The sequence below is a fragment of the Camelus bactrianus genome, chromosome 15 (assembly GCF_048773025.1).
Source record: "Camelus bactrianus isolate YW-2024 breed Bactrian camel chromosome 15, ASM4877302v1, whole genome shotgun sequence".
NCBI lineage: Eukaryota > Metazoa > Chordata > Mammalia > Artiodactyla > Camelidae > Camelus > Camelus bactrianus.
Genome location: NC_133553.1, coordinates 65191977 through 65215427, shown reverse-complemented (window position 1 = coordinate 65215427; position 23451 = coordinate 65191977). Strand labels below are relative to the sequence as shown.

The 23451-nt window shown below is 49.8% G+C and overlaps 1 protein-coding gene across 22 annotated transcripts in view; it reads right to left on the bottom strand.

The window, feature by feature from the left end:
• DYSF (dysferlin) overlaps nucleotides 1–23451 on the bottom strand; it is a 201772-nt gene that overhangs the window by 11639 nt on the left and 166682 nt on the right. For all 22 annotated transcript variants that reach the window (XM_010963692.3, XM_010963697.3, XM_010963698.3 and 19 more), the window contains 10 exons: nucleotides 19963–20061; nucleotides 13668–13796; nucleotides 13271–13426; nucleotides 11801–11892; nucleotides 9118–9288; nucleotides 8356–8498; nucleotides 6196–6335; nucleotides 4907–4995; nucleotides 4609–4704; nucleotides 4056–4197 (listed from right to left, as the gene is read on the bottom strand). In XM_010963692.3, coding sequence (XP_010961994.1) covers nucleotides 4056–4197; nucleotides 4609–4704; nucleotides 4907–4995; nucleotides 6196–6335; nucleotides 8356–8498; nucleotides 9118–9288; nucleotides 11801–11892; nucleotides 13271–13426; nucleotides 13668–13796; nucleotides 19963–20061 — 1257 coding nt within the window. The remainder of the gene's footprint in view (nucleotides 1–4055; nucleotides 4198–4608; nucleotides 4705–4906; nucleotides 4996–6195; nucleotides 6336–8355; nucleotides 8499–9117; nucleotides 9289–11800; nucleotides 11893–13270; nucleotides 13427–13667; nucleotides 13797–19962; nucleotides 20062–23451) is intronic.

The window sequence follows — 23451 nt, the reverse complement described above, 5'->3', positions numbered from 1 at the left end:
TGGCCCAGAGGAGGAAGCAGGGAAGCAGGATTAGAGAGAGGCAGTGGTCCCTTCCAGCCTGGAAGGCTGCCTGGAGGAGGTAACAGAGTGGGACATCCCTTAGGGACTTGCCAGAGCCAGGCGCTGGCAGGAAGACTGCTGAGACCCCAGGACAGACAAGGGCCCAGGAGTGTACCATGCAGGTTTACTGCACATCAGGTCACTCCTTTAATCCTCGAAATCCCGCGAGTCAAGGTTCTCATTCCCATTTTACAGATGATGAAACAAAGATTTGGAGAAGATAAGAATTTGCCCAAGGTCTGACAGCTAATAAAAACAACATTAATATGACACATCTAACACACTAGGCCTTTTCCACTATGAAATCATTTATCCTTCCAACAGCCTATGAGGGAGATACTATCCTTGCAGCTGAGGAAACCAGAGCGAGTAATTTATCCAAGTCACACAGCTGGGAAGTGGCACGCTAGATTCCAACCCAGGCAGTCAGGTTCCAGAGTCCTACTCTCACTAGTTAATCTTGCTCTGCCCATGTGATCTTGGGACAGGGTGGGCTAGCTAGGACCCTGGGGGCCTCCCCAACACACTGCTGTGAGTCCCCACCCCACATTCACTTCCAAGAGCTTGCCCCAGAGCAAATCAAAAGCCCCCGGCACTGGAAAGTTCCCAACCCCTCGCTCTCCCCTCCCCCCACTCCAGACCAGTCAGCCTGGAACAGCATCGTCTTGGGCTTCTTTCCAGAGGCCTCGTGGAGCTGCTGACAGGTGGGGAGTGGGCTTGCTGAGGCCTAGATCACCCCTGGGTCCAGCCACACTCAACCCAAAGGGCCGTCCCTGGGGCCTTGCCACACCTGTCTCTGTCCATTCACTGCAGCTTTCTCTGAGTGGGTGGCCAGGGGAGGAAACATTCTGACCACCCTACAGATGGTGGGTGGCCAGTCCTGAGCGCCAGGTCCCAGCAGGGGCCTAGATCCAGCATCAGGGGGAGAGACTCTATGGCAGGTCGGGGAGCACTGCTCAACATGTAGGGCCTGTCTGGCCCCGGTGCCCCTGTGCACACAGCGTTGCTGCCCCGCTTGTGACCACTCCAGATCACGCGGACCCCACAGAGCTCCCACACTGAAGACTGTGGCCAGTGGCCCCTGGGAATGATCACCTTGCAAAGTCGCCGGCTGCAGCCTGGACTGCGGCCCCTGTTGGTGAAGGGGCTCAGGTTCCCACCTGGCCCCTGGCTCCCAGCCCCCATCTGGTGCCTCCCCCTTTTCCAGGCCCCCGCTCTCCTGCAGGTGCCTCCCTCCTCTGGCGGGCCTTTTATGGCCAGCTCCGCAGACCCGCCTGCACAGGCCGCCAGCATCTTCCATGCCTCTGGCCGGCCTGGTTTATGGGCTCAGTAATGAGCCAGAGGTTCAAACGGCCCCTGGTGGGAGCAGCTGGGCTGGGGCTCCAGCCTGGGGAATGGCCCCCCAGGTCCCAGGCACTCATTATGCTCCCGGTCTGGGCCCTTTTACTAGCTGTTTATTTGCAGGGTGGGTGCCTGACGCGCAGGCAGGCCCCGGTGGGTGTGCTGGGCTCCAGGTGGGGAGCCGGCCGGGGCGACCAGCGGTGGTTCAAAGCAGCCGGATGAAAGGAGACCTTGTACTTTACGACAGTCTCGTCTGGTTAATGGGGTCCCTGGAGGGCCTGCCTGCCAGAGGCCCTGAACCCCTCGGCAGAGGGCTGGCTCTGCGGCAGGACCGGGGCGCCCAGAGGCTGTGCGGTGCCCAGCACTCACCCACCCCAGACTCAGACCTTCAATTGGTGCCTCCCCCGGGGGGTACATCACCCCTTGTCTCCCAGAGCCCTTTCTCCCAGAGGGACCTACTGGCTCTGTCTCCTGTCCAGCTAGTCCCTCCCTCACTTTCCTGGTTGACTTCAGGACCCCCTGACTGTTTCTCAACCTCCTCTCCTGACCTCTGCCACCCCTCCCTCCAGCCATTCTCCCGGAGCCACGCGGGTGGAATTCCCGTTCCCTCAGCCCTCCCAGCTCCCCATGTGCCTCTCCTGGACTCCTTTGTCCTCCCAACCCAGCATCTCCCATGGTCTTCTCATTCTTCCAAGGCTAGCCCAGGCCTTGGGGCCATTAAGCCAACTGGTCCCTTCCCTCAGCCCCTCTCTTCCTCTGGAACTCCACCGTGGGTCAGCCCAACTCTCTCCTTCCTTGCTGGTGTCTATAGTGCAGAGATGAAACCCATGGTGGCCAGAATGGTGCCACCTCAAATTCTTCATCAGTGACCCCAGCGGGGCCCTCAAAACTGCCGGGTACCACCTGTTAGCTCTCTTGTCCTCACTTGCCCCTTTTTTCTCCCTCACTCCGCATGATAACTACTTCCAGCCTTTCTCATTTGTCTAAGTCACCTGCCACAGTGCCAGGAGATTCTCTCTCCCTACTTTGTAGAAAAAACAGAAGCCTCTGCTTCCTGGGACTCCTTGCCCACATCTCCACCTGTGACAACGAATAGGCGGCCCCGCCTCCCATGTGAGCAGGCCAGTTTGGCATCTCTCAGCTGCCATTCCCCATCCACACCTCGCCTCTTGTGGGGCTTGGCGAGCAAGGGAGGTGGTCCCGGCCACTCCTCCCCATCCCCTCTGTCCTCAGCAAGGACAGGTGCTGTTTGACCTGGAGGTCTCCCCGGCACATGAAGCGTTTGCTTTGTATGGAAACATCTTGTGATACACAAACACACTGGGCAGAACAAACAAAATTAAACCCACAAACAGGCTAGGCTTTCCTTGACTGCATAGCATCCGGGGTTGTGGCTAAACTCTGCTTTCCGGCAGGCGCTGTGCAGCGATCCCTGGATGGAAGAACGCATTAACCTTGCTTAACCCACATTTTCTTTTGTTCGATGGCTTCAGAATGTTCAGTGGAACATTCTGGTTTCTCTACAGTGCAGATGATGCTGTGTGGGGAAGGGGTCACATGGAAAAGATGTCATGAAGAGAGTTAAGAGGCCCAAGGCAGCTGAACTACACCATGCATTTCCCTTCTTTAAGCCACGCAATCAGGACAGAGAGAAGAGTCACAGAAGCTTTGCAGCTCGAAGCCTTGCGCCACCTCTGGAAGGAAATCAGACCAGCAGGACGCACCAGAGAGGCACTCTCCCTGCGGAGCAGGAGAGCGCCCGCAAGTGGAAGGGATTCTAGGCGGGCAGCAGCAACAGAGGGGCCCTCCGCCTCCAGGCAGCTGACCGCCCACAGCCCCCTCCCACCTGCCCTGGGTGCTGCTCCCCAAGGGCACGTTTGGGGCCACCACCCACCTCGGGACCCTCCTATCTCAGGAGAAAAGAGTTCATGGCCCAGATGAGACCCAAACTCGGAGATGCTGCCCCACAAAGAGCTGAGGTCTCTGAATCTGAGAAAGAGACGGGCCTGGAAGGGCAGAGCCCCTCCCAGTGACTACGCAGCCTGGACAGTGGCCACAGGCCCCAGGCACAGAAATGTGAGAGAGAAGGTAGCCGCGGGGACTTGGCGAAGCAGCACCGGATCCAAAGACGGCCCGATCGGCAGGCCAGCCCAGCCCTCTAGGGCCGCTGTCCCTATGGGGCCTGCCCCACTGCCCTCTGATGACTGTGCAGGGTTTCCCTACCGATGTTCTCCCCACTTGGACCCCACGGCCCTTCCTGCTGTGTGGTTTGTTAGGATTTGGACTTAACTACATATCATGGTTGGGGCACTGGTGTGGGGGTGGTTGTGGGATGGCGACAATGCTAATCATGGCAATGGTGGCAGAAGTGGAAGGAGAAGAGGGGATGGCGACATGGGGTGGTGGCTTTAGCAGTCATAGGAGCAGTGGTGGAAGCTACAGTAGTGGCACCAGTGATGGGACAATGGTGGTGGTGGTGGTGGTGACACTGTCCAATGGTGGTGATTGTCACGCAGTGATGGCCGTGGTGACTGCAACAGTGGTAGGGCAGCGGCGAGAGTCTGACAAGGGCAGGGCTGTTAACTGGTGGTGTGATCCCGCTGACATTTGACAGCACTGGGACTAGCACCACTGAGGACAGGAATGACACTCACCTTCTTGGAGATGATGCAGACTTGCTCGGCTGGCAGGTAGTCAAAAGGGAAAATGAACCTCCAGTTAAAGTTGCCTTCACCTCCCAGGGACCGGTAATGCACGTCTGTCTTTTGCTTGTGTTCTTCAAAGCCAACCATCCAACTAGACATACACATTTTAGAGAATATTGTGAATTAAGGTTTCCACCCCAAGGTGCATCCTCAACGTAAACAAACAAAGGGTTAAAGTCAATGAACTTAGTAAACGATAAAGAAAAAATAATCCCCAAGAAATCATGATGTACCAAATTGTGCCATAAATGTTAAAATCTTCTAGCTTCTCCCTCGAGGGACATCTTCAAACTTTGTAAGTTCAACTCAAAAATTAATGCAGAAGAACTCTGGTGAGGGAACAACTCCCTAAAGGTGGGGGCCACTCCCATAAGACCCCTCCCTTTCTTGTTCTCCCCTTCCCAACGACAGGGCTCCCTGTTTCCCAACCGAGCACCATCCCAGGGGGCGCAGGGGTGACGCCGTGGAGCTGGGACCTGGGGGGTGGAGGGTGACTCCCTACCCTTTCACATAAATGTCGCTCATCTTCTCCCCGGTGATGCTGAGGTCGTCCAGGAGCACATCCTTGGTGTTCCAGATAATACAGCGCAGGAAAAACCTGCAGAGAAGGTGACTCAGAGTCACGCGGACTGAGAGGCCAAGAAGTCAGCTCAGCCAAGAGTCTGAAGCTTGCCTGGCTGGACAGCCGGCCAGGCCCATACAATGGTGAGGTCTGAGCCACCCAAAGCCCAGCCCAAAAGCCACCTCCTGGTCCCACCCGCCACCCTGCTCAGCTCTGAGCCCAGGCTGGGGGACATCACCTTTTGGCTCTCCGTGGGGTGATGTTGAAGGGAGGTCCCGGCCGCCCCAGGGCCTTAGGAAACAGGTCGACCCACATCTGCAGCTTCCCCTAGGGAGACACAACCCGGCTGTCTTACCACCCTCTTCATGCAGCCAACATCCCCCGACCATCTGCTCCGTGCCAGATGGTCAGCACACAGGACAGAGAAATGGCCCTGCCACGCAGAGGCCCACCCCCTGTTGGGGAGGGGCCTCAACAGGACTACAGGGCCAACCACAGGCGGAGCCCACCACCCCTCCGGCCGATGACTTGGGCAGTGCCTGGAGGTCAGGGGTCAGGGCAGCTTCCTGGCGTGGTGACGTGGGCTGAGTTTCAGTGTGCCAGGTGGAAAAGGGGAGAGGGGCACCCCAGCCGAGGGAATGGTGCGTGCCCACAGTCATGGAGGGTCAGACAGCACAGTTTAGTCATAGGGGGCTCAGGTTTTCCACGGCAGGAAACCACACTGCCTGCCAGCCCTCACCTCCCTCCCTCTCTGCAGGTCAGCTGTCATCACTGCCCCAACTTAACAAAGGAAGGAGCGGGGGCTGACGTAACTTCTTCAGGTTCAAACGGCTAGAGCATGGAAGGGCTGATGTCTCAACACCTGCGGTGCCACCCTGGGGAGCTGGTGGCCACACCGCCAAGGGGAGGAGAGCTCGGTTTGCAACAGCAGTGAGGATGCTCTCTGGGTGGCCACAAAGGCACCTTCATGGCTGCCTCGGCCGGTCTCTGCCTGTAGCCTTTTCTCTCCTCCTCCTGCTCCAAACCCCAGCACTGAGCTCACCTGCTCCAGGAAGCCGCCCATCTCAGCCCCGGGCCCGAGGTCCCTCGGCTCACCCCACCTCTGCCTGGGTGCGTCCCCGGCCCTCCTGAGGACTGCTCTGCTGCTCTGTCACCCGGACCAGTCGCCCTGCCTGAGATCCCCACTGCAGCCAGCGCAGGGCCGGCCATCTGGGATGTCACTGACCGGTGACGGAGGAGGACACCCGGGGCCTGGCTGAACGAGCTGCCCGTGTGCACAGCAGAGGTCTGGCCTCACGGAGATGGAGGCGGCTCAGGCCCGTCCCCCAGGCCCTAAGGGCTGCAGGGAGGCCGGGGGAGGCCAGGCTCAAGAGGTCCCCTCGCAGGCCACCAGTGGTGACCGCTCACACTGTGGAGAAACAGCGCAAGGAGGCATTCGCCAAACTCTGAGGTCCCCATCAGTGCCTCTGGGATATCCACGCTGTCCCTAGGGTCAGGGGCTCTGGGGCCCGAGGATGGGGGTCCTACCTGCTCGATGTCCGGCTGCAGGGGGCTATAGAGGGGCCGGGACTCCACGTGCTCAGGGACCAGGCCCTGCTGCTGGAGGACGTGCAAGGCCAGACGCTCCTCCACTGGGCCCAGGTGTGGGTTCGGGGCCCTGCCAGCGTCTGCCCCGGAAAGAGGAGACAAAAAAGTTGCCAGGGCTGAGTGAGCAAGAGATGGCAGGACTGCCTGGGTGCCTGGGGAAGCTGTTAACTCCGCAGCCTCACCCCAGCTCAGACACACTGCTTCTGGCCGTCAGGCCCTCACTCTCTGTAGGGGAATCCTTGTTGTCCACAAGTTCCGGGCTTAAAATTCAGATTCCCCATCGCCATCATCTCTACCATGCCTCTTCCGTAAGCTCTTCTTCCTTTTTTCCCACCAACACAAATTTTCCCCGACTCGCCAAAGCCCACCCCTTCCAGGAAGCCCTTCCTGACTGCTCTCAGCTCTGAGCCTCGGCAAGCTCTTCTCCCAGATCAGGCATCTAAACGCTCCCAGTACTCCTCTGGATCATGCAATCTCTTGCATTAGGAGCAGAGGCTGAAATGACGGCAGTAACAGCGAACACTTATAAAGCAGGAGCCAGGCCTTGTTCTTCAGAGATATTAACAGGTTTGATCCACAGAGTAACCCAAGAAGATAAGTGCTCTCATTACCCTCGTTCCACAGACGACAGAGATGAAGCGTGGAGCAGTCCCGCAGACCAGCAGCAGGGCAGCGGAGGTCACACGCTCATTAGGAAAGGCACATAATTGAATGTGAACACCCCTCCCAGCCCCCTCGTGCTTCCCAGGTACACCTGGCAGGGGTGGGTCATAGGCTGGTGCTGTGGGTAGGGTGAGGACACAGGGGTGGTTCTGGCCCTGATAAGCCTGGCCAACCAACCAGCACAATGAACTTGGAGCCCCCATGACAGAGACCTGGACTAGGGGTAGGAGGGTCAGGTGTGCCCATGTTCACCAGCGCACACGCACACACACACACACACACACACACACACACACACATTCATCCAGCAAACCTGCCCTGCCCATTTTAATAGATGCCACGAAGGAAGCAGCATAGCATCCGAGAAGGACCACCGGGCCAGGAAACTGGTTCTTTCTGTTCCTAACTGGCTGGGTGACTTTGGGCAGGTTGTTAACCACTCTTAACCTAAACGGCCTCATCTGACAGGCAGATGTCAGGCCCCATCAACCTCGGTTTCTGGCTTTCCTGTCCTACGAATTTATGACCATGAGCCCTGGTCCTGGTGCTTAAGCTGCTCACAGGCTAGCAGAAGGAAATGAGACCACCCCTAAAACAGACCATGTTCTACAGGAAGAGAGTACAGGGCGGGGTGAGGGCCTAACAGAGAGGAGCCTGGCTCAGCCATGACCTCGGAGAGTCAGACAAACAGAAGGAGGGGGATCTGGGATGGGGGAGCCAAAGCCTCATTCGCCTTTTATAACCTCAGCACCAGGTCTGACGTCAAACATCTCTGAAACCAGCAGGAGGTGAGGGGCCAGCTGGACCTGTAAACACCTCTGGGGAGTCTGAGCTGCTCTGGGTGGGCAATGCGGGCCTGCGGGCATCTCAGACATGCGGGGAGCACATGGCAGGACCCTCCACGTGAGCATTGAGCAGACCCAGGGGCAAGAGGGGGGCAGCAGGGCTTCCTGCCACCTTTTGGATGTATCAGGTGCAGGAGCTGTGACTCGGGGCTCGGAAGGTTACCGTTAAGGTCCAGCTGGCAGGCTAGTGCGATGCAAGGAGAAAACTTTCTCAGTGGTGGGCTGTACCCGAACTCTGACCAGTCTGATCACCCAAAGCTAGAAGCAGACCAGTCCTAACCATGACCCCGACCTTGGTTTCAGACTCACCCTTCATCTTGCCCTCAGACGGGCCCCATCTGGCCTTGGACTGAGCTCTGACCTTGAACCACCCTGCCCCCGGCCCTACCTTGACCTCTCATTTTCACAACGATGTCCCAGGTAAGCACTGGTCCCAAGAATACCAAGTGCAAGTTTAGCCCGTCTGTGCTGCCCTGGAGAGACCCGAGACCACAGCGCGCTGGTGTGGGTTGTGTCTGGCTGTCCTGTCCGGCAGGCCCCTTTACGACAGGGGAGGGCCAGCAGGAGAGGAGGCGGTAGAGACACAGCTCACCTATCTCTTCAATGGTGTATTCTTTATCCTGAAACACCACGCGGTCTGTCCGGTACACGGGGTCCTTGACTCGGTGCTGCTGGCAGAACAGGTGGAGGAGCTGGGAGGGGCGGAGCTGATCCCTCCACTGGTTGGGTCCAGAGCTGAGGCCCAAACACAAGACAGATGAGACGTTCCGGGACACCAGCGAGGGGGAGGGGCGTGCAGTGACCCGTGTGCCCACCCTCACGGCACTGCCCCGCCTTCACTTTCACCGCAGGCACCCTGTGTGACTGCTCATCATGACTAGGGAGCCCATTTTACACATGGAGAAACTGAGGCTCCGAGACAGAAGGACTTCCTTACATACACACGGAATTGCAGCATAAATGCTTCCCAGGGAATCAGCCCCAAACAAGACCCCCGTGGGCAGAAAGTGGGCGGGAGCTGTCCACACGTGGACACCTTAGGGCCCAGCGGGGCGTGTGGCTGTGTCCCTTCTCCCTTCCCGCTCCAGGCCCCCAGTGGTGCCTTAAGGAGAACTGGATTATAACAACGTGAGAAACAGCCATGTCCTTAGAGTCAGACAGGCAGGTTGAAACCCTAATCCCAAAACTTACAAGCCTGGGCCTCAGTTTCCTTATCTATGGAGTGGGGACAAAATCCCGACTGGCTGAGCGAGCGAATGTCTGAGAAGCCCTTGGCCCAGGCCGGCACACGGTCAGTGCCGGGGGCTCAGGCCTGGGGTCGCTGTCAGAGAGCAGCCGGCGCCCATGCACCTACACGCAGTAGGTCTGTGGGAGTCCGCAGCGAGCCCCAAACTTGGACAGCAGCCTGTTCTCCAGATCGATGACTGTCTCCCCGATCTTCTCGTCCTTGGAGAGGAGGTCGTAGTCATACAGAGTGACCTTCAGGTCCTTCTCCAGAGGCAGAGTGCAGGTCAGCTCGAACATCCTGCGGGGTGGGGATGGGCCCTCGTCATGACGGCACCAGCTCCCGGAGGTCACCAGACACAGCGGGAGCTCCAGGGGGTGGCAAGGCTGCAAGCCGTCCCTGGCCTCCTGCTCCCCTCTCAGAGTGGCCTGCAGCCCACTCTCCTCTGGTCTCCTACAGATCTCACAGCACACTGCCCACTCCCGGAGCTGGGCTGGTCTCAGTGTGAGTGAGTGTGTGTGTGTGTGTGTGTGTGTGGTTTTGCCAAATAATCTGAGCTAGGCATAGAGCAGGGGCCTGCCTGATGGACCGTAGAATGAACCAATGAATGGGCAGAAGGTTAAAAGTGAGGTTTCCACCAGGACATCTGAAGACAAGAGATGTGAAACTCCAGACAGGTGCCAGAGCTCTGGAATTTACCAAGGGGATGGCCTGGGATCCACTTTCGGGACTCTTGGGGCCTCACCCCGACTTCCAGAGTTGGGTAGAAAGAGGATTTGTGAGATTTCTTTGGAGAGAGCTCCTGCTGTGTTCCGAGACTCCCCCCCCCCCCCCGCTCCTGTGGAGGTCAAGTGTGGAGGTGTTACCCCTTCTCCCCTGAAATGAGTAATGAGTTCTCTGCAGGCGGGAGACACAAGCCTGGCACCTGACTCATAGTCGGGGAGGTGCGAGCAGCCTGCGGCAGAATGTGGGATTTGGGGGAGGGTGTTGTTTGGGAGGAGCTATGCTCCCATCCTGGCGGGACACCAATCACACTGCTTCCTGCAGAGGAGGGGGCACTGCCCACCAGAAGCCCAACTGGTGCAGGGGGTGGGGGGCACCAGCTGAAGGGACACCTGCCACTTCCCAGGAGCTACATTAAGAGGGCTCAGGGGCTCCCTGGAAAGCCTCCCCCGAGAAAGCAAATATGGGTCACCCAGAGGGGGGCCGGACAGGGCACAGCCAGCATTTGAGATGGGCCTTCTAGGATCCCAGTTCTGGCCCTGCACGGGTCAGGACCAGGCTAGGGGGGCGGCCAGGGGGGCCGAGGTGGGGACACTGGCAAAGCCCCTCCTCCCCTCCACACACTCCACAGTTTGTACACGCTGTACCCAAGGTGAGCCCGACTGTAAGAGGGAACCGACCCCCAGCCATCCCGTGGGCCCCTGATGACACACAGACGCGCGTTCTGGTTACCAGCTTGAGACTGTGGCTTTGTGGCAGAGTAGACTGTCTGAACATGGGCAGGAAAGCTGCTGGCCTACCACAGTTTCCACTCAGGGAGTGAGGAAGGTAACCCCCACAGGATAAATGTTTACGGGACACCGGCAGACACAAACAAAGCTAGGTTTAATTATACCCCATGCATTGTGCTGTTCGACACATGGGTTATAGAAACAAAGAGTTTCTGCTGTGGACCGAGGGAGGCTTGACACCCCAGGCAGACCAGGTGGCCACGAGTTGGAGGAGATGGTGAAACGGAGAAGTGGGGGGGGCATTTCTCCATTTGCTGCCCCACCTTGCCCTGGGCCCTGCCAGGCCACGTCCGCCTGTGGCCCCATGCTGACCACTGCAGCTCGCCAAACAGGGTTCTGCTCTCCCTCATGCCATCTTCCCTGCAGCCCTCCCTCCCACTTCCAGCTTGGTGGCGGCTCATCGTTGGCCAAGACCTTTTCCCCTTTAAATACGGCATTTCCCCAGACTGAGTGGGTCCTCACTGCAAGGCCAAGGGACCACAACTAACTCAACTGACAGCAGTTCGTGAATCTGATGTGTTGCTTGACAGTATCAGCACATGCCTTCACCTACAGGCGCTGGAGAAATAGCTGCCAACCTCCCTCAAGATTCTCCTCTCTCTGACCCAAAATAAGCTCGTGTCCAAGCACCAAGCCAGTCAGGATGCCTGGGAGCTACTCCCATGCAATGGCCTCTGCTTCGTCTTTCCCTTGTTCTTAGATTTTAGGACACATTTTACTATCTTGAGTCCACATCCCTCCTTGACTTATCTGCCACAGATGAATGAGCAACAATAAAGGACAATAATTCCTAAATGCAGTGGGAAAACTGGATTAGCTCCTGAAACAGTAGAAGGGTATTAATGGAAAAATCGGCAAAATCTTAATTCAGTCTAGAGTTTAGTTAACAGTAACGTACCAATATCAATTTCTTAATTTTGATAAATGTACCGTGGTTAGGTAAGATGTTGATGGTGGGGGAAGCTATCTCTGTAACTTTTCTGTGAATCTAAAACTATTCCAAACGAAAAGTTGATCTAAGAAAAGAGAGGATAATTAGCAAATGCACGCTCTGAGTTTCCACATGGATTTCTGACCTTCGCGGTAGTTGTTAATCTAGGAGCTTCTGGCAGGACTCAGGCCTTTAGCACCTGAGGAAGAGCTAGCTGAGGCTACACCCCACAGACATGCAAGATTCAGGGAACAGAGCTTTGCTCTGGGAGATGGGCACTTGCCAGTGGCAGCCACCTCCCTCCCACTGGGCTGTGGATTATCCAGACTGGCACCTCCACCCCAAGATCCAAACTGCCCCAACTTACTTCCCAAACACAGGCTCCAGCGTACAGGGGATGTAGTTATCCTGGTCGCTCACCGATTTCTTCCCGATGGAGATCTTGATGTAAGGATCACACTGGAGGAGGAGAAACACTCCAGTGAGACCACCTTCCCAACACGTCTCTGAGGCTTCTTCCTTGCTCTGCCTCTCAAAGAGGCAAGGTGAGCCACCATCAGCAGGCTGCCACCGGCCAGGCCAGCGGCCCCATGGTGCACACCAGCCCTGGTGTGGGCTCGTAGCCTCAGCCCCAGCACTGAAAACGGGGTGCCTCAGTCCTCCACACTCCCCACCCACTACCCCACTGGGAGAGGGCAGGCGGGGACCAGACCCATATCCTCCAAAACACGCCAGTCTGCATTACATATGTGACTGGGCCGGGCTGGGCTCCTGTCTGTGACGTCTGCTTCAGCAGATGGAAAGGGAGAGAGACGGTCAGACTCCTTCAGCCCAGCCGTGTCTTAGAGGCCGTCGGTGGTGCCGGCCGGGGCCACCCCATTCCACCCTGTGATGGCCCAGCAGGGCAAGGCCAGCCGTGACTTCTCACCTGGAAAAGCAGGGCTCCAGGGGTGGGACGCCAGGCCTCTACCCACAGCCTGGGACAAATGCTAGGCCTGCACCCGTCTAAGGGGACAAGATAGGACCTCGCCCTTCTGAACGCAAGTGCCCCCCCCACCCCGCCGCCGCCTTGCCTCTTTTCTCTTTCTCTCTCTTCCCAACGTTACCCTGCCCCTCCCCTCCAGCTCCCCAGAGCTCCAGACTCAAGTTCCCCACTTCACTCAGAGGCAGGACTAGAGTAAGTCGGTGAGGGCCTTGCGCAGGCACAAAATTTAAGGGAGGGCCACAAAAACTCAGTAATCAAGATGAACAATATTTGCATGTGATATTTTAAAACTTAAAATCAACCCCAACAGTCCATAACGAACAAAATATCAAAATTTTAAATAAAGACACTATAGCATTACTGATGCTTCCTTTTGCCTCAGACTCCAGCATGGCTCAGCCAGTCACTGACCCTGTCTCCCCTCCCCACCCCTCCACTGGGAGCCCCACAAAGTCTAGTCCCCACCTGCACCCTCAATGTCATTTGTCCTTACACCTTCACCTTGTGCTAAACCTACGCTAAGCAGTCGGCTCCCAAAGCTTTGCTGAGGTTTTAGACCCCTCCTAAAATACTGTGTTCTTCTCCCTCCCAGCCCATCAAAACTCATCGATCTTTAAGAATCCTGTTCCTCCCAGGAAGTCTTCCCCATTATTCCAAGATATTGTACTGACTTTGGCCTTTTCTGACCTCCTAGAACTCCACTGCAGTCACATCTCAGTTTTATACATGTTTGTCTGGTTTCCCCACTTCCTGTGAATTCCCTGGGGCAAAGATTGTATCCAAATTCTGCAGCCTATTTGAACCCTAGCCTGCTGTTTATTCTGGGGGAGGCGAGAGCTCTAGGAACAGTACCTTCCCGTTGGGGTCCTTGGGCTGCAGGCCGAATGCTCGGATGATGTAGATGCGGACCAGGCACTCCTGGGGCCCCTGGGCGGCCAGCTGGTGGAACTGTCTCGGGGGCATGGGGATGGCCGGGTCTTCCGGGAGGGGGTAAATTTTGAAGAGGCCCTGAAAAGAAGGAGGGTTCAACTTTCATTGTCATCATCATCGTCACCAACACAATCAGCACGGCGACCATGACTCATCCCTGCCAGAGTCAGCACCACAGCGAGCACGAAGCCCACTGCCATCCCAGCACTAGGGTTGTCAATAATGCTGCAGCACCTCCGCGCCCACCCCCTTCACTCACCGCTGCCACTCCACAGTCTTGGGCCCCCGCTGGGTTAGAGGCATGTCCTCGAGGACTTACCTTAAATTCCCCAATGACGGAAGGGTCTTCCATCTCCTCCTGAGTCTTGCCCCGGTAGAGCTTGAAGGTGTTACAAAAGTCTGACAGGCCCTCAAAGGCCTTCACATTCTCCAGTTGTGTGTCATAGACCTGCCACATGCGGGGATGACAGAAAGGGGACAAGTGAAAGAGAGAAAGAAGAGGGACAGCAAATAAAGAGGACACGTGACAGTGTCAAGTGAAGGAAGGGAGAGAGAAGGAAATGAGGGGGAAAGGCCATAAGAAATCAGAGAACAAAGGCCAAGAGGCGGGCAGGTGGGAGAGGTGGAGGCAGGAGAGGGGGCCAAGAAGGAAGAGGGATGGAGAAGGAAAGAACAAAGGCAGAGATTTTTTTAAAAGGAAGCAAATCATGGAGATGAAGGGAGAAAAAGAAAGAAAAAAAAAGGGAGAAAGGAATAAGAGGGGAAGACATTTGCTCAGCAACATTGGAAAACAGGGTTTTCTGATTAATCCAATATTCTAGATCCCTGACAGTCATCACATCCATGCATGGTGCCTTCTTTTATAAGAGAAGATCACAGTCAAACAAATGAATGAAAAGTTAACTGACTTTTTATTTGAAGATCAAGACAGAACTCTAGAAGATGCAGCCTACTATTTTAAGGGGTTTTTTTTCCCTCCTAACTTCTTCAGTTGAAATTTTACTTTGTTCCCTCTTTCTTGATAAGGAAAATACATTGCTTCTGAAATTAACCTCTGCTTACGACTGCCTGAGTGTCGCCCCATTTGTTTTGGGGTGTATAATGTTTTCATTTTCATTTTCTTGACGTTCCATAATTCACAGTTTTATTCTTATTTTATTTTTTGATCTAAGAGCTAAATGCGTAATTAGTTTTCATTCTTTTGTTTTAATTAACGTAAGTTTTTAAGTCTATAAACATCCTCGGAATACTGCTTTAACTGTAGTTAACTTCTAACATGTAGTGTTTTATCCTTGCTTCCCAGATATTCTGTCATTTCTTTTATATTTTCTCTTTCACCAAAAATTGTCAAGAGAGAGGTTTGGTTGGTTGTTTGGGGGTTTGTTTTGTTTTTTGTTTTTTGTTTTTGTTTTTTAGTTTTTTGCTTTTTCTTTTTGGTTTTCCACATAGAAGCTTTTAACTTTATGGCATTAATGGCATTATAATCAGAAAACATTGTCAGTGGCATTGCCACTTTTTGAATTTTATTACAATTTTCTTCATGGTCTGTTACATGGTCAGTTTTTATAAACATGCCATAGGAGTAGTTCAATCAGGCTAACAATTATTCCAGTCCTCTGTATCCTCACAGTCTTTTGTCCCCTTGATCTGACATTTACCGAGAAAAGTGAATTCAAATCTTCCCCTACCTACCAGTACATTTCTCTCTCTTCTGCTATCTCCTGTAGTTTCTGTTTCGTAAATATTGATATATTATTTGGCACATAGATATGACCGTTCTATCTTGGCATTGCACCATTTAGCATTCTAAAGTGCCCTTCCCTGTCTCATTCAATCGGGGGGACTTGAATATGCTCTCGTGTAATATTAAGATTGTGACTTCTGCTTTCTTTTCATTTCCATTTGCCTGACACTCATTTTCCTAATCTTTTATTTTCAACCTTTATAAATCTACTTTAGAGATAGATTTTGCTTTGAGACCTGATTTAAATTTTGCAATTAATAAGTGATTGATATGATATGTACTGATATGGCAAATATGTTTGGTCTGGTTTTATATTTGTATTATATTTATACAGTCACAGAATGTATTTATATTACATTTTCTAGTTTCAGAGTTTTGCTTTTTAAATCTTTGACCGCATGGTCTGTTTTCTCTGTGTGGTATGTGGGTGTGTGAGTGAGCGTGTGTGCGTGCGTGTGTGTGTTTTCTGATAGCTAGGATGACCTGAGTTTACGTTCTATTATTATGTCTTTAGGATTTCTCATTATAGCAATGATAAAATAATCAAATTTTATTTTCCTCCCTCTCCCTCTCCCTCTCCATCACCTAGTCTTAGACAATATTATCTATCTCAGTATTTATCTTTGTGCTACTTGTTTATAATTTGTTTATATGCCTATTATTTGATTTGCCAATTTTAAGTAATATCTGTCAATTTTATCTATCCTATAATATGGCTATCATTGTCCTTACTCTGTATCCCATCCTCTTTCCTCCTTTATCTAATTTTTATCAGTTTTATCATTTCTACATTTTCAATATATATGCTACTTACATTCTGTCCGGTTACCCTAACCTTTCCAGGTGTTTCCCTTTTAGGTCTAAGGTAAAATCTGATCACAACCAATCCTTTTGTTATGGTTTTCCCAGTTATCTCCAAGCTGAGACAGCTCCTAGATCAGCTCTAGTTCATCCCCTAGGAGTCCCTCAAGGCAGGCCTGTGGGAGCCATCCTACCTGCTCCCGGGTGTGCAGACCAGTGTGTCTGTGGCCCTTATGCTTGAAGGCAGCTTGGCTGAATGTCAATTCCTTGGCTCATCCTTCCTTTCTTTGAAGATCTTAACACATAGTGCTTTATTGTCTTTGGCTATTAAATGTTGTTGTAGAGAAACTGAAGCCACTTTGATTTCTTTCCTATTTTAAATTATTTAATTTTTTGTAGGAAAAGAAGGTATGACTACGCAAAGAATTCTCTCTTTGTCTCTAAAGTCCAATAACTACACTAGGAGATGTCTCAAGATTGACCAGTCTGGGTCAATTTTTCCTGACACACAGCAGCCCTTGTAATATATATATACTCAGGTATTCCTTCATTTTAGTGAAATTTTATTAAACTATTAATTGTTTTATTTCATTGTTTTGGTTGTCTTCCTGGGAGACTCCAATTACACAAATATTGGATCTCCTTTCCCTGACTGCTATAGGTGACACTTGTTCTTTATTCTTTTTTACCTCTTTCTTTATTTCCATTTCATTCTGTCCCCTATGCCCCTTACTGTGTCTTCCAAAGCCATTCTGTCCTGTGCTTCTTCCATGTTTTCTTCTCCTCCTTTCCTGAATCCTGCTAGCTCATATTTCACTTCTTCTCATCATCGCTTGAGTTCCTTCATTTCTGCCTGCACTCTGATTGCCCCATTTCTAAAAAGTTAACAGCAAAATCTTTCATCTCATCTACTCTTGGTAAAATTTTTCTGGTGGGTATACATTCTCTTCTTTTGGTTAAGTTTTGTTTTATATTTTTCTCTTCTTTTTTTATAGTATTTTTAAAATTAATGCTGAGCTGTCTCTTTTATTAGTACTTGTCACTAAATGTATTGGACTTGGACCAGTTAATTTCCTTTGTTCCCACAACAGAGGCAGGCTGTTCCCTACAAATACGGCTTATTTGTGTAATTCTTGTGTAGCTCCACCTTCTCTATTTCTCTGAACCAAACCAGGTCTAAGAGGCTTTTGTCACCAGGTTGAACCTGTCTCCAAAGTTCCCATGTCCACTGTTGTGAACAAAGGATGTAACTTTTCTATTTTACAGTGAAACATCAATTTCAGGAATTATATTTTTAAACTATTTCTTATGAAAAAATTTCAAGCACATACAAAAGTAAAGCGACTAGATAATAAGTGCCCAGGAATCCATAACCTGTCTTAAATAATTATCAACGTTCTTTTCTTAGGACGTATGGGGTTTTCTGAGATCTGCTTCCACTATGACCTTTCATCATTTTCATGTATCTTCTCTTCGTCTACAGTTGAGCAGCTTCTACCCAATCTCAGTTGCCTTTGGACAGCCCTCACATGTATTTTGGAGTCTGCGGGTTTTATTTGTTTCCAACTTTTACTGAAAATGAAGTTTGTGGGTTTGAATGATTTCCAAGAGAAAAAGGGAAAAATGCTGACTTATGCAGCCATGTTCATACTGGAAGTCCCAATAAAATATTTTTCAAATTTCCAAGTGGTTGGTCTTTTTGTTTAAACTTTTGTTATTAATTTCTCATTTTATTGCATTTAAATCTGTCTTGTATGATTTCTGCTTTTGGTAAGTTATTACTAAACTAACATATGATCAAATTTTGTAAGTGTTCTCTGAGCATTTGGAAAAATGTACTCTCTATTCTTTAATTATTTTGTTCTCTATTTCAAAGCTACTCTTGATGTAGCTTAGAAAACATTTACCTTGTGATTCAGATCTTTTATTTTCTTATTTATTGATTGCTGTTTCATCTGTCTAGGAGAGAGGTGCATTAAAATACCCACTGCTGCTTTAATTTCTGTTATCTCATGCTTTTATTTGTGTGAGATATTATTTTATATATTCCTATCCATTTCTGCTTTAAGGATTTCTAAATCATATTATTCTATGCATTAATTCTTGGGACTTTCTGCATTGAGATATACATCTTTTATTTATACAAAACACTCCATTTTGTCTCCTTTGTTTTTTTCTTTAGATTCTGTCTGTTTCTCTTTTGTTAGCACTTTATTTTGTTTGCCAAAATATTTACTTTTTCAGCCATTCTAGGTTGTATTGTCTTAGACATGTCTTTTAAAGACAGTATGATGGACTTTGACTTTTGATGTAGTCTGAGTCCTTATCACTTAGTAAAAGAGTGTAACCCATTTTTATTTAATAGGAAAACTGATATTTACTCTTTTTCTATTGTTTTTCTATGATTTCTGTTTTCCTATGCCTTCTTGCTGTATCTTTTGTTTTCTATCTTTTGCTATTGAGACTGTGAGTAGCTTTTTTCCCCCTATGATAGTGATTTCCAAAGTATGAGTTTTGGGGGGGTTTTTTGTTTGTTTTTTACCTCCACCCATTGTGTACCACATCCTCTCTATAATGCTACAGGCTATTTTTCAAAGAGTCATGTCTGTGATGGTGGTTTTCTTTGATTTACCAATCCTTAAAGGACCAGTGATCCTTCCAGGTCTGCTTCTCCCCCAGAAACAGGTTGAATGCATTTTGTTTTTGCACAGCCCATTTTCACTTGGAAACTGTCAGAGATCTCCTCAGAGAGGTCAAGCTGGTGGGTGGGTGCCAATTCAGCATCCGGCATCTGAGCAAGCAGCAAGGGTGCCAGGGCCATGGGCCACCCTGGCAGGAGTCCTCATTCTTACTTGGCTTTTCTCATTTTTTGGCAAGGCCACAGGACCACATGCCAGACATGATGTGTCGGACCTTCTTCCTGCTACACAAATAGTTCTGTCTCTTCGCCCAGCCTCACACACCCCACCTATCAAGTCAACAAAGAACTTGCTGCCTGAGGAGGCCTGATCTCTGCACCTCCAGGTCTCCAGGTACAATCACATGGGAGCTTTCAATGTATCAAGGACAACCCTTGCCACCTTGTGAAATCACCTTCCAGAGTGTCCACCAAAGGCTTTCAGCCAGAATCACCTGAAAACCCAGGCCACCCACCCCTCCAACTAGCCTCAAGCCCCCTTCATCCAGACCCCTTTAGGGAGCTCTTTGGGCTTTTCTCATGTGTCAGACAGCCTTTGCCACTCTTTTCTCTCTGAATAGGGCTGCCAGATTTAGCAAGTGAAAACACAGAACGCCTAGTTAAATTTGAATTTCAGATAACACGTAATTGTGAGATAAGTATGTCCCATGCAATGTTTAAAGTACATTTATACTAAACTATTCACTATCTATCTGAAACTCAGTCTAACTGAGCACCCTGAATTTTACCTGGCAACCTTCTCCAGGACACTCCACAACCCCTCTGGGGAATAATTTTGAGTCACTTCTGGTAGACTACTTTTAAAAAAGATAACCGTATTTGTGGAATTTCCTCAAAATACCAGAATTTGGCTGACTCATCCCTGGTTTTGTGTTGTTTTTTGGGTGTTGGGGTTTTTTTTTTTCCCCACAGAAACAGAGCGTACCATGTTTTTATATTTGCTGGGTAATTTCTGTGCCAATTGCAGAGGTGGGGGGATCAGGGGTATGTGCTCTCATTGACTCTTATTTTAGTAGGACATTTTTATTATAGAAAAGTTCAAATAACTTTAAAAGTGACAGAACAGTATAATAAATCCCTCGGTCCCCATCTCTAAGCTTCAGCAATTTTCAATATTTTGCAATTCCAATCATTTTTAGTATTTTGAAAATCTATCAGAGGGCCACCCACATCATCTAAATTCATCCTTACTTTCCTTGAGCACTTTAAAACAGATACTAGATATCATTTCACACCTACATATATTTTTTCCACCAATAAATAAATATATGTCTATACCTATATATATTCTCTTTCTGTTGCATCTCATGTTACCCAGTGGATCTGCCCAGGGACTGCTAGACTGGAGAGCACATTTTAGAGAGGCCTCACCTTCAGAGTGTCAAAGTCCTTCTCCAGGTAGGACCCGCACTTTTCCCTCTCCCCTATCGAGGCAAAGAATTTGCTCCACCAATCAATGAACTCCTCTTCCTGAGTGGGTAGAAAGAAAGAGACGGTTTCAGAAACAGAACTTGCCAAGCAAGGATCTTCCAGACCAACACCAGGCAAGGCTGATGGGCTGGCCTGGACTGCAAATCTCTCCTGTTGGTTGGGTTCAGGGGAGCAGAGAGCTGGAACTCCCCACCTCTCCAGGGGCCAACTGCACAGATCGGAAGAAAGGTTTTCACACCTGCTTGGTTTTGAGAGGCAGAGGCTCTAGCCCTGTCTGCCCGCTTTCACTGTGTGACTCTGTTAAACTCTCGGGGCCTCTCTTTTCCTTTCTGTGAAGTGGGCATAACCATCACAGGACCCTCTGCATTCCAGGGGCATGCTGAGCCTCAGATCAGAGGGGACATAGGATAACTCTTTCGGGGGACATGTCAATAATGTGTTATTTGTTTAAAAAATGTGGTACACCCAGGAAAACTCAGATCCCAAAGAGTTATGCTGACCTTCCCCCAACCCGCCCTGACTCCAGCAAAAAGAAGAAAGCTTCCAAAATCAGAACTTAGCCCCACCAAGGTCATGTCAAGGCAGAACCTCTGACATAGAACAAACGTGAAGTGCCCATTATTCAAAAGACACTATGCTAAATGGGGGAAATGAGGTGAGAAGGAAGGAAGTCTGTGACAACACCCTCTCTGCGCCTTCCTTCCTCCACTTGGACAGGCCTGTTGGGGCCCACACTGGTCTCCCCGCCTTTTAACTCCTCCTACACAAGAGTGTCTGCAGGCCCTCTTGGCTCTTGTGTCTAGAATGTTCCTTCAACTGTGTCCTGTCCAGGTGTGTGGGCCCGTCTCCCAGGGAGTCACAAGATCCCGAAGATGGGGTTGTCACTCTTCCCTGGGCCTCCACCAGCCACCCCCACTCAGTCCGTGCTGTCAGGACCAGCAGAGCTCACCAGTTCATTGGAAAAAGCCAAGGGCAAGGTGTCAGGAGAGCTCACTCTGGGACTCGCTTTCCTCCTCTGTGTGAGGCGGTAAGCGAGGGGCCTGCTCTGAGTCTAAAAAATGAACTGAATCCTAGCACGAGTTTCTGGAAATGCTGGTACTCCCTTTAAACCAATGCCTGGTCTTTCAGGCACCAGCTTTTTAAAGGGGAAAGGGCGGAGTGAGGTTCTGAGTCTCCATCCATACCGGAAGTGTGGCCCTTACAGCTCTGTGTGGCCAAAATGAGATGCCCAGACAGCGGGTGCCGGGGCAAGGCTGAGTCTGCAGAGAACCAGTGTCCCCGCAACTTACCAGGAGGATCTTCTGCAGCAAGAAAGGGGAAAAGATGTTCAGATGGGTTAAGATAGAGGCTGACAGAGCTCTCTGACTTGTAACTACTCTCAAAAAAGCCAGCAAGGCAGACTCTAGCCCTGATGTTTGAAGTTCAATTTGAAGACAAAGATGCCGGGGATGAATAAACGGACACACATATCAAAGTCACACAGTCACCAACACACAGAAGAACACATTTACACAGTCATGCTCAAGAAAGATGTATACACTGAGACTGGGATGTATATGCTGAAACGCACATATACTCCCCAAAAGACACACAAACACCCGGGCAGATATGTGCACATAGGCAGGAATGGTTAGAATGGAATTCTAGTTAGCTGTTTGATTGCTCGTAAGCCTTTACATTCTTCCACAGCTCAGATACTTATAGATTTGAGTTTATGACTCAGGACTTGAGCCCAGGCAACAACCAGTGTGTTTTGCACAAAGAAATAACAGGAACACACTAGTTGTGGGAAACTTATTACATTTCCCTCAATCTTGAAAAGCCAAGTAAATTTTTAAAAAAGGATATGAAGACAGAGAATCTGAGTAATACCATTAACAGTGTCATTTAAACAGACAAACATCACGTAATCCAAAAACAGAACATCTACCTTCTTTTCCAGTACCACTGGAGCACTTAGAAAAAATTAAAAACCACAAAGCAAATCTCAATAAAGTCCAAGGAATAAGCCCATTATCAGTCACATTCTCTGACCTTAATGCAATAATAAAACTAGAACTCATGAGAAACTTAGAATTAAAAATCCCAGCCTTTTGGAAATGTAAAGACATTCCCTTGAAACCCTTCTGAGTCAAAGGAAAAAAATACTAAAAATCACAGGTCCTTAGAAAATACCAAGAATGAGAAAGCTAGGTCCTAAAATTTGATAGCCAAATCCCTAATCAAACGAAAATTCAGTCTTAAATGTTCTTGCTTTTATACGAAAAGAATGAAAATCAATCTGATATAGGAAGATCAAAATTTGAAAATGACGAGCAGAATGACGGAGACTTTTACAATTGATAATTAAACCCCAGAGCAAACTTTTGAAAGACCAACAAAATACACACTTACCAAATCGAATGTTAAAAAGCAGGTACATCATTAGGAACAAGAAAGCTCAAATAAAAAGATATTACGGAGAGAATAGAAAGATTAAGAGATTTACTACACCCAAACCAGTGGAAGAACTTTGGACAATCTAAATGAAGTAGGCAATTTTCTAAAAAAAAAAAAAAAAAAAAAAAGATATAACTGGCCAAACTCGATGCAAAAGTAATAGAAAATCCAAAGAGATTACTTTCTAAAAGTGGAAGAGATCTCACAGAACAACCTCCAAAAAAGACATTAGGCCAAGATGGTTTCTTCGGTGCCAAGTTCTACCAGTCTTTCAGGGAATAAATCACTCTTTATTCCACAGTGTAGAAAAAAGATGAAGTTTTGTGAAGTCTGACCAGGACACACACACGAATCCACCCCATTCCTAAAGAGAGATGTAAAGGTCCTAAAAAAAACTACTAACAAATAGGTTGCAGCAGTAAATCCAGCAAGGTTAGGCTGGACTATTCCAGATTATGATGCAGGAGTGGCTCCGTATCAGTGAGCGAGGAGAGAAAACCCACGTGGCCATCAGTAACAGAAATGTGTGAACTCCGGCCCCTTGGCCAGCCACGTGGCTTTGTAATTTAAATATTGTCTGTAGCTGCTTCTCAGATGCAACAGCAGAGCTGAGTAGTTATGATAGAGACCTGAGTCCCCTAAACCTAAAATATTTAGTTTCTGGACATTTAAGAAAAAGTGCGCCAACCCCTGATCTGTAACAGGCAAAAATGGGGGCAGAAGAGAAAGATTAAATTGTTCAGTTATTCCTAAATGAAACTCTCATGAATTAAGAATAAAAGGAACCTTTCCTAGCATTATAAAGACCATCTTAAAGCAACAGCCAGCATTGTGCTTAACAGTACCAGGCTTCCTTCCTTCTGGATGTTTGTACATATGGCTGCCTCTGCCAATAATTTTCATGTGATATGGATATAAAGAAGCAATAAATCAGGGGTGTTGAGAGCCAGGGCTTGGGAGCCAGACTGGCAGGGTCTCCTGGCAAACTCC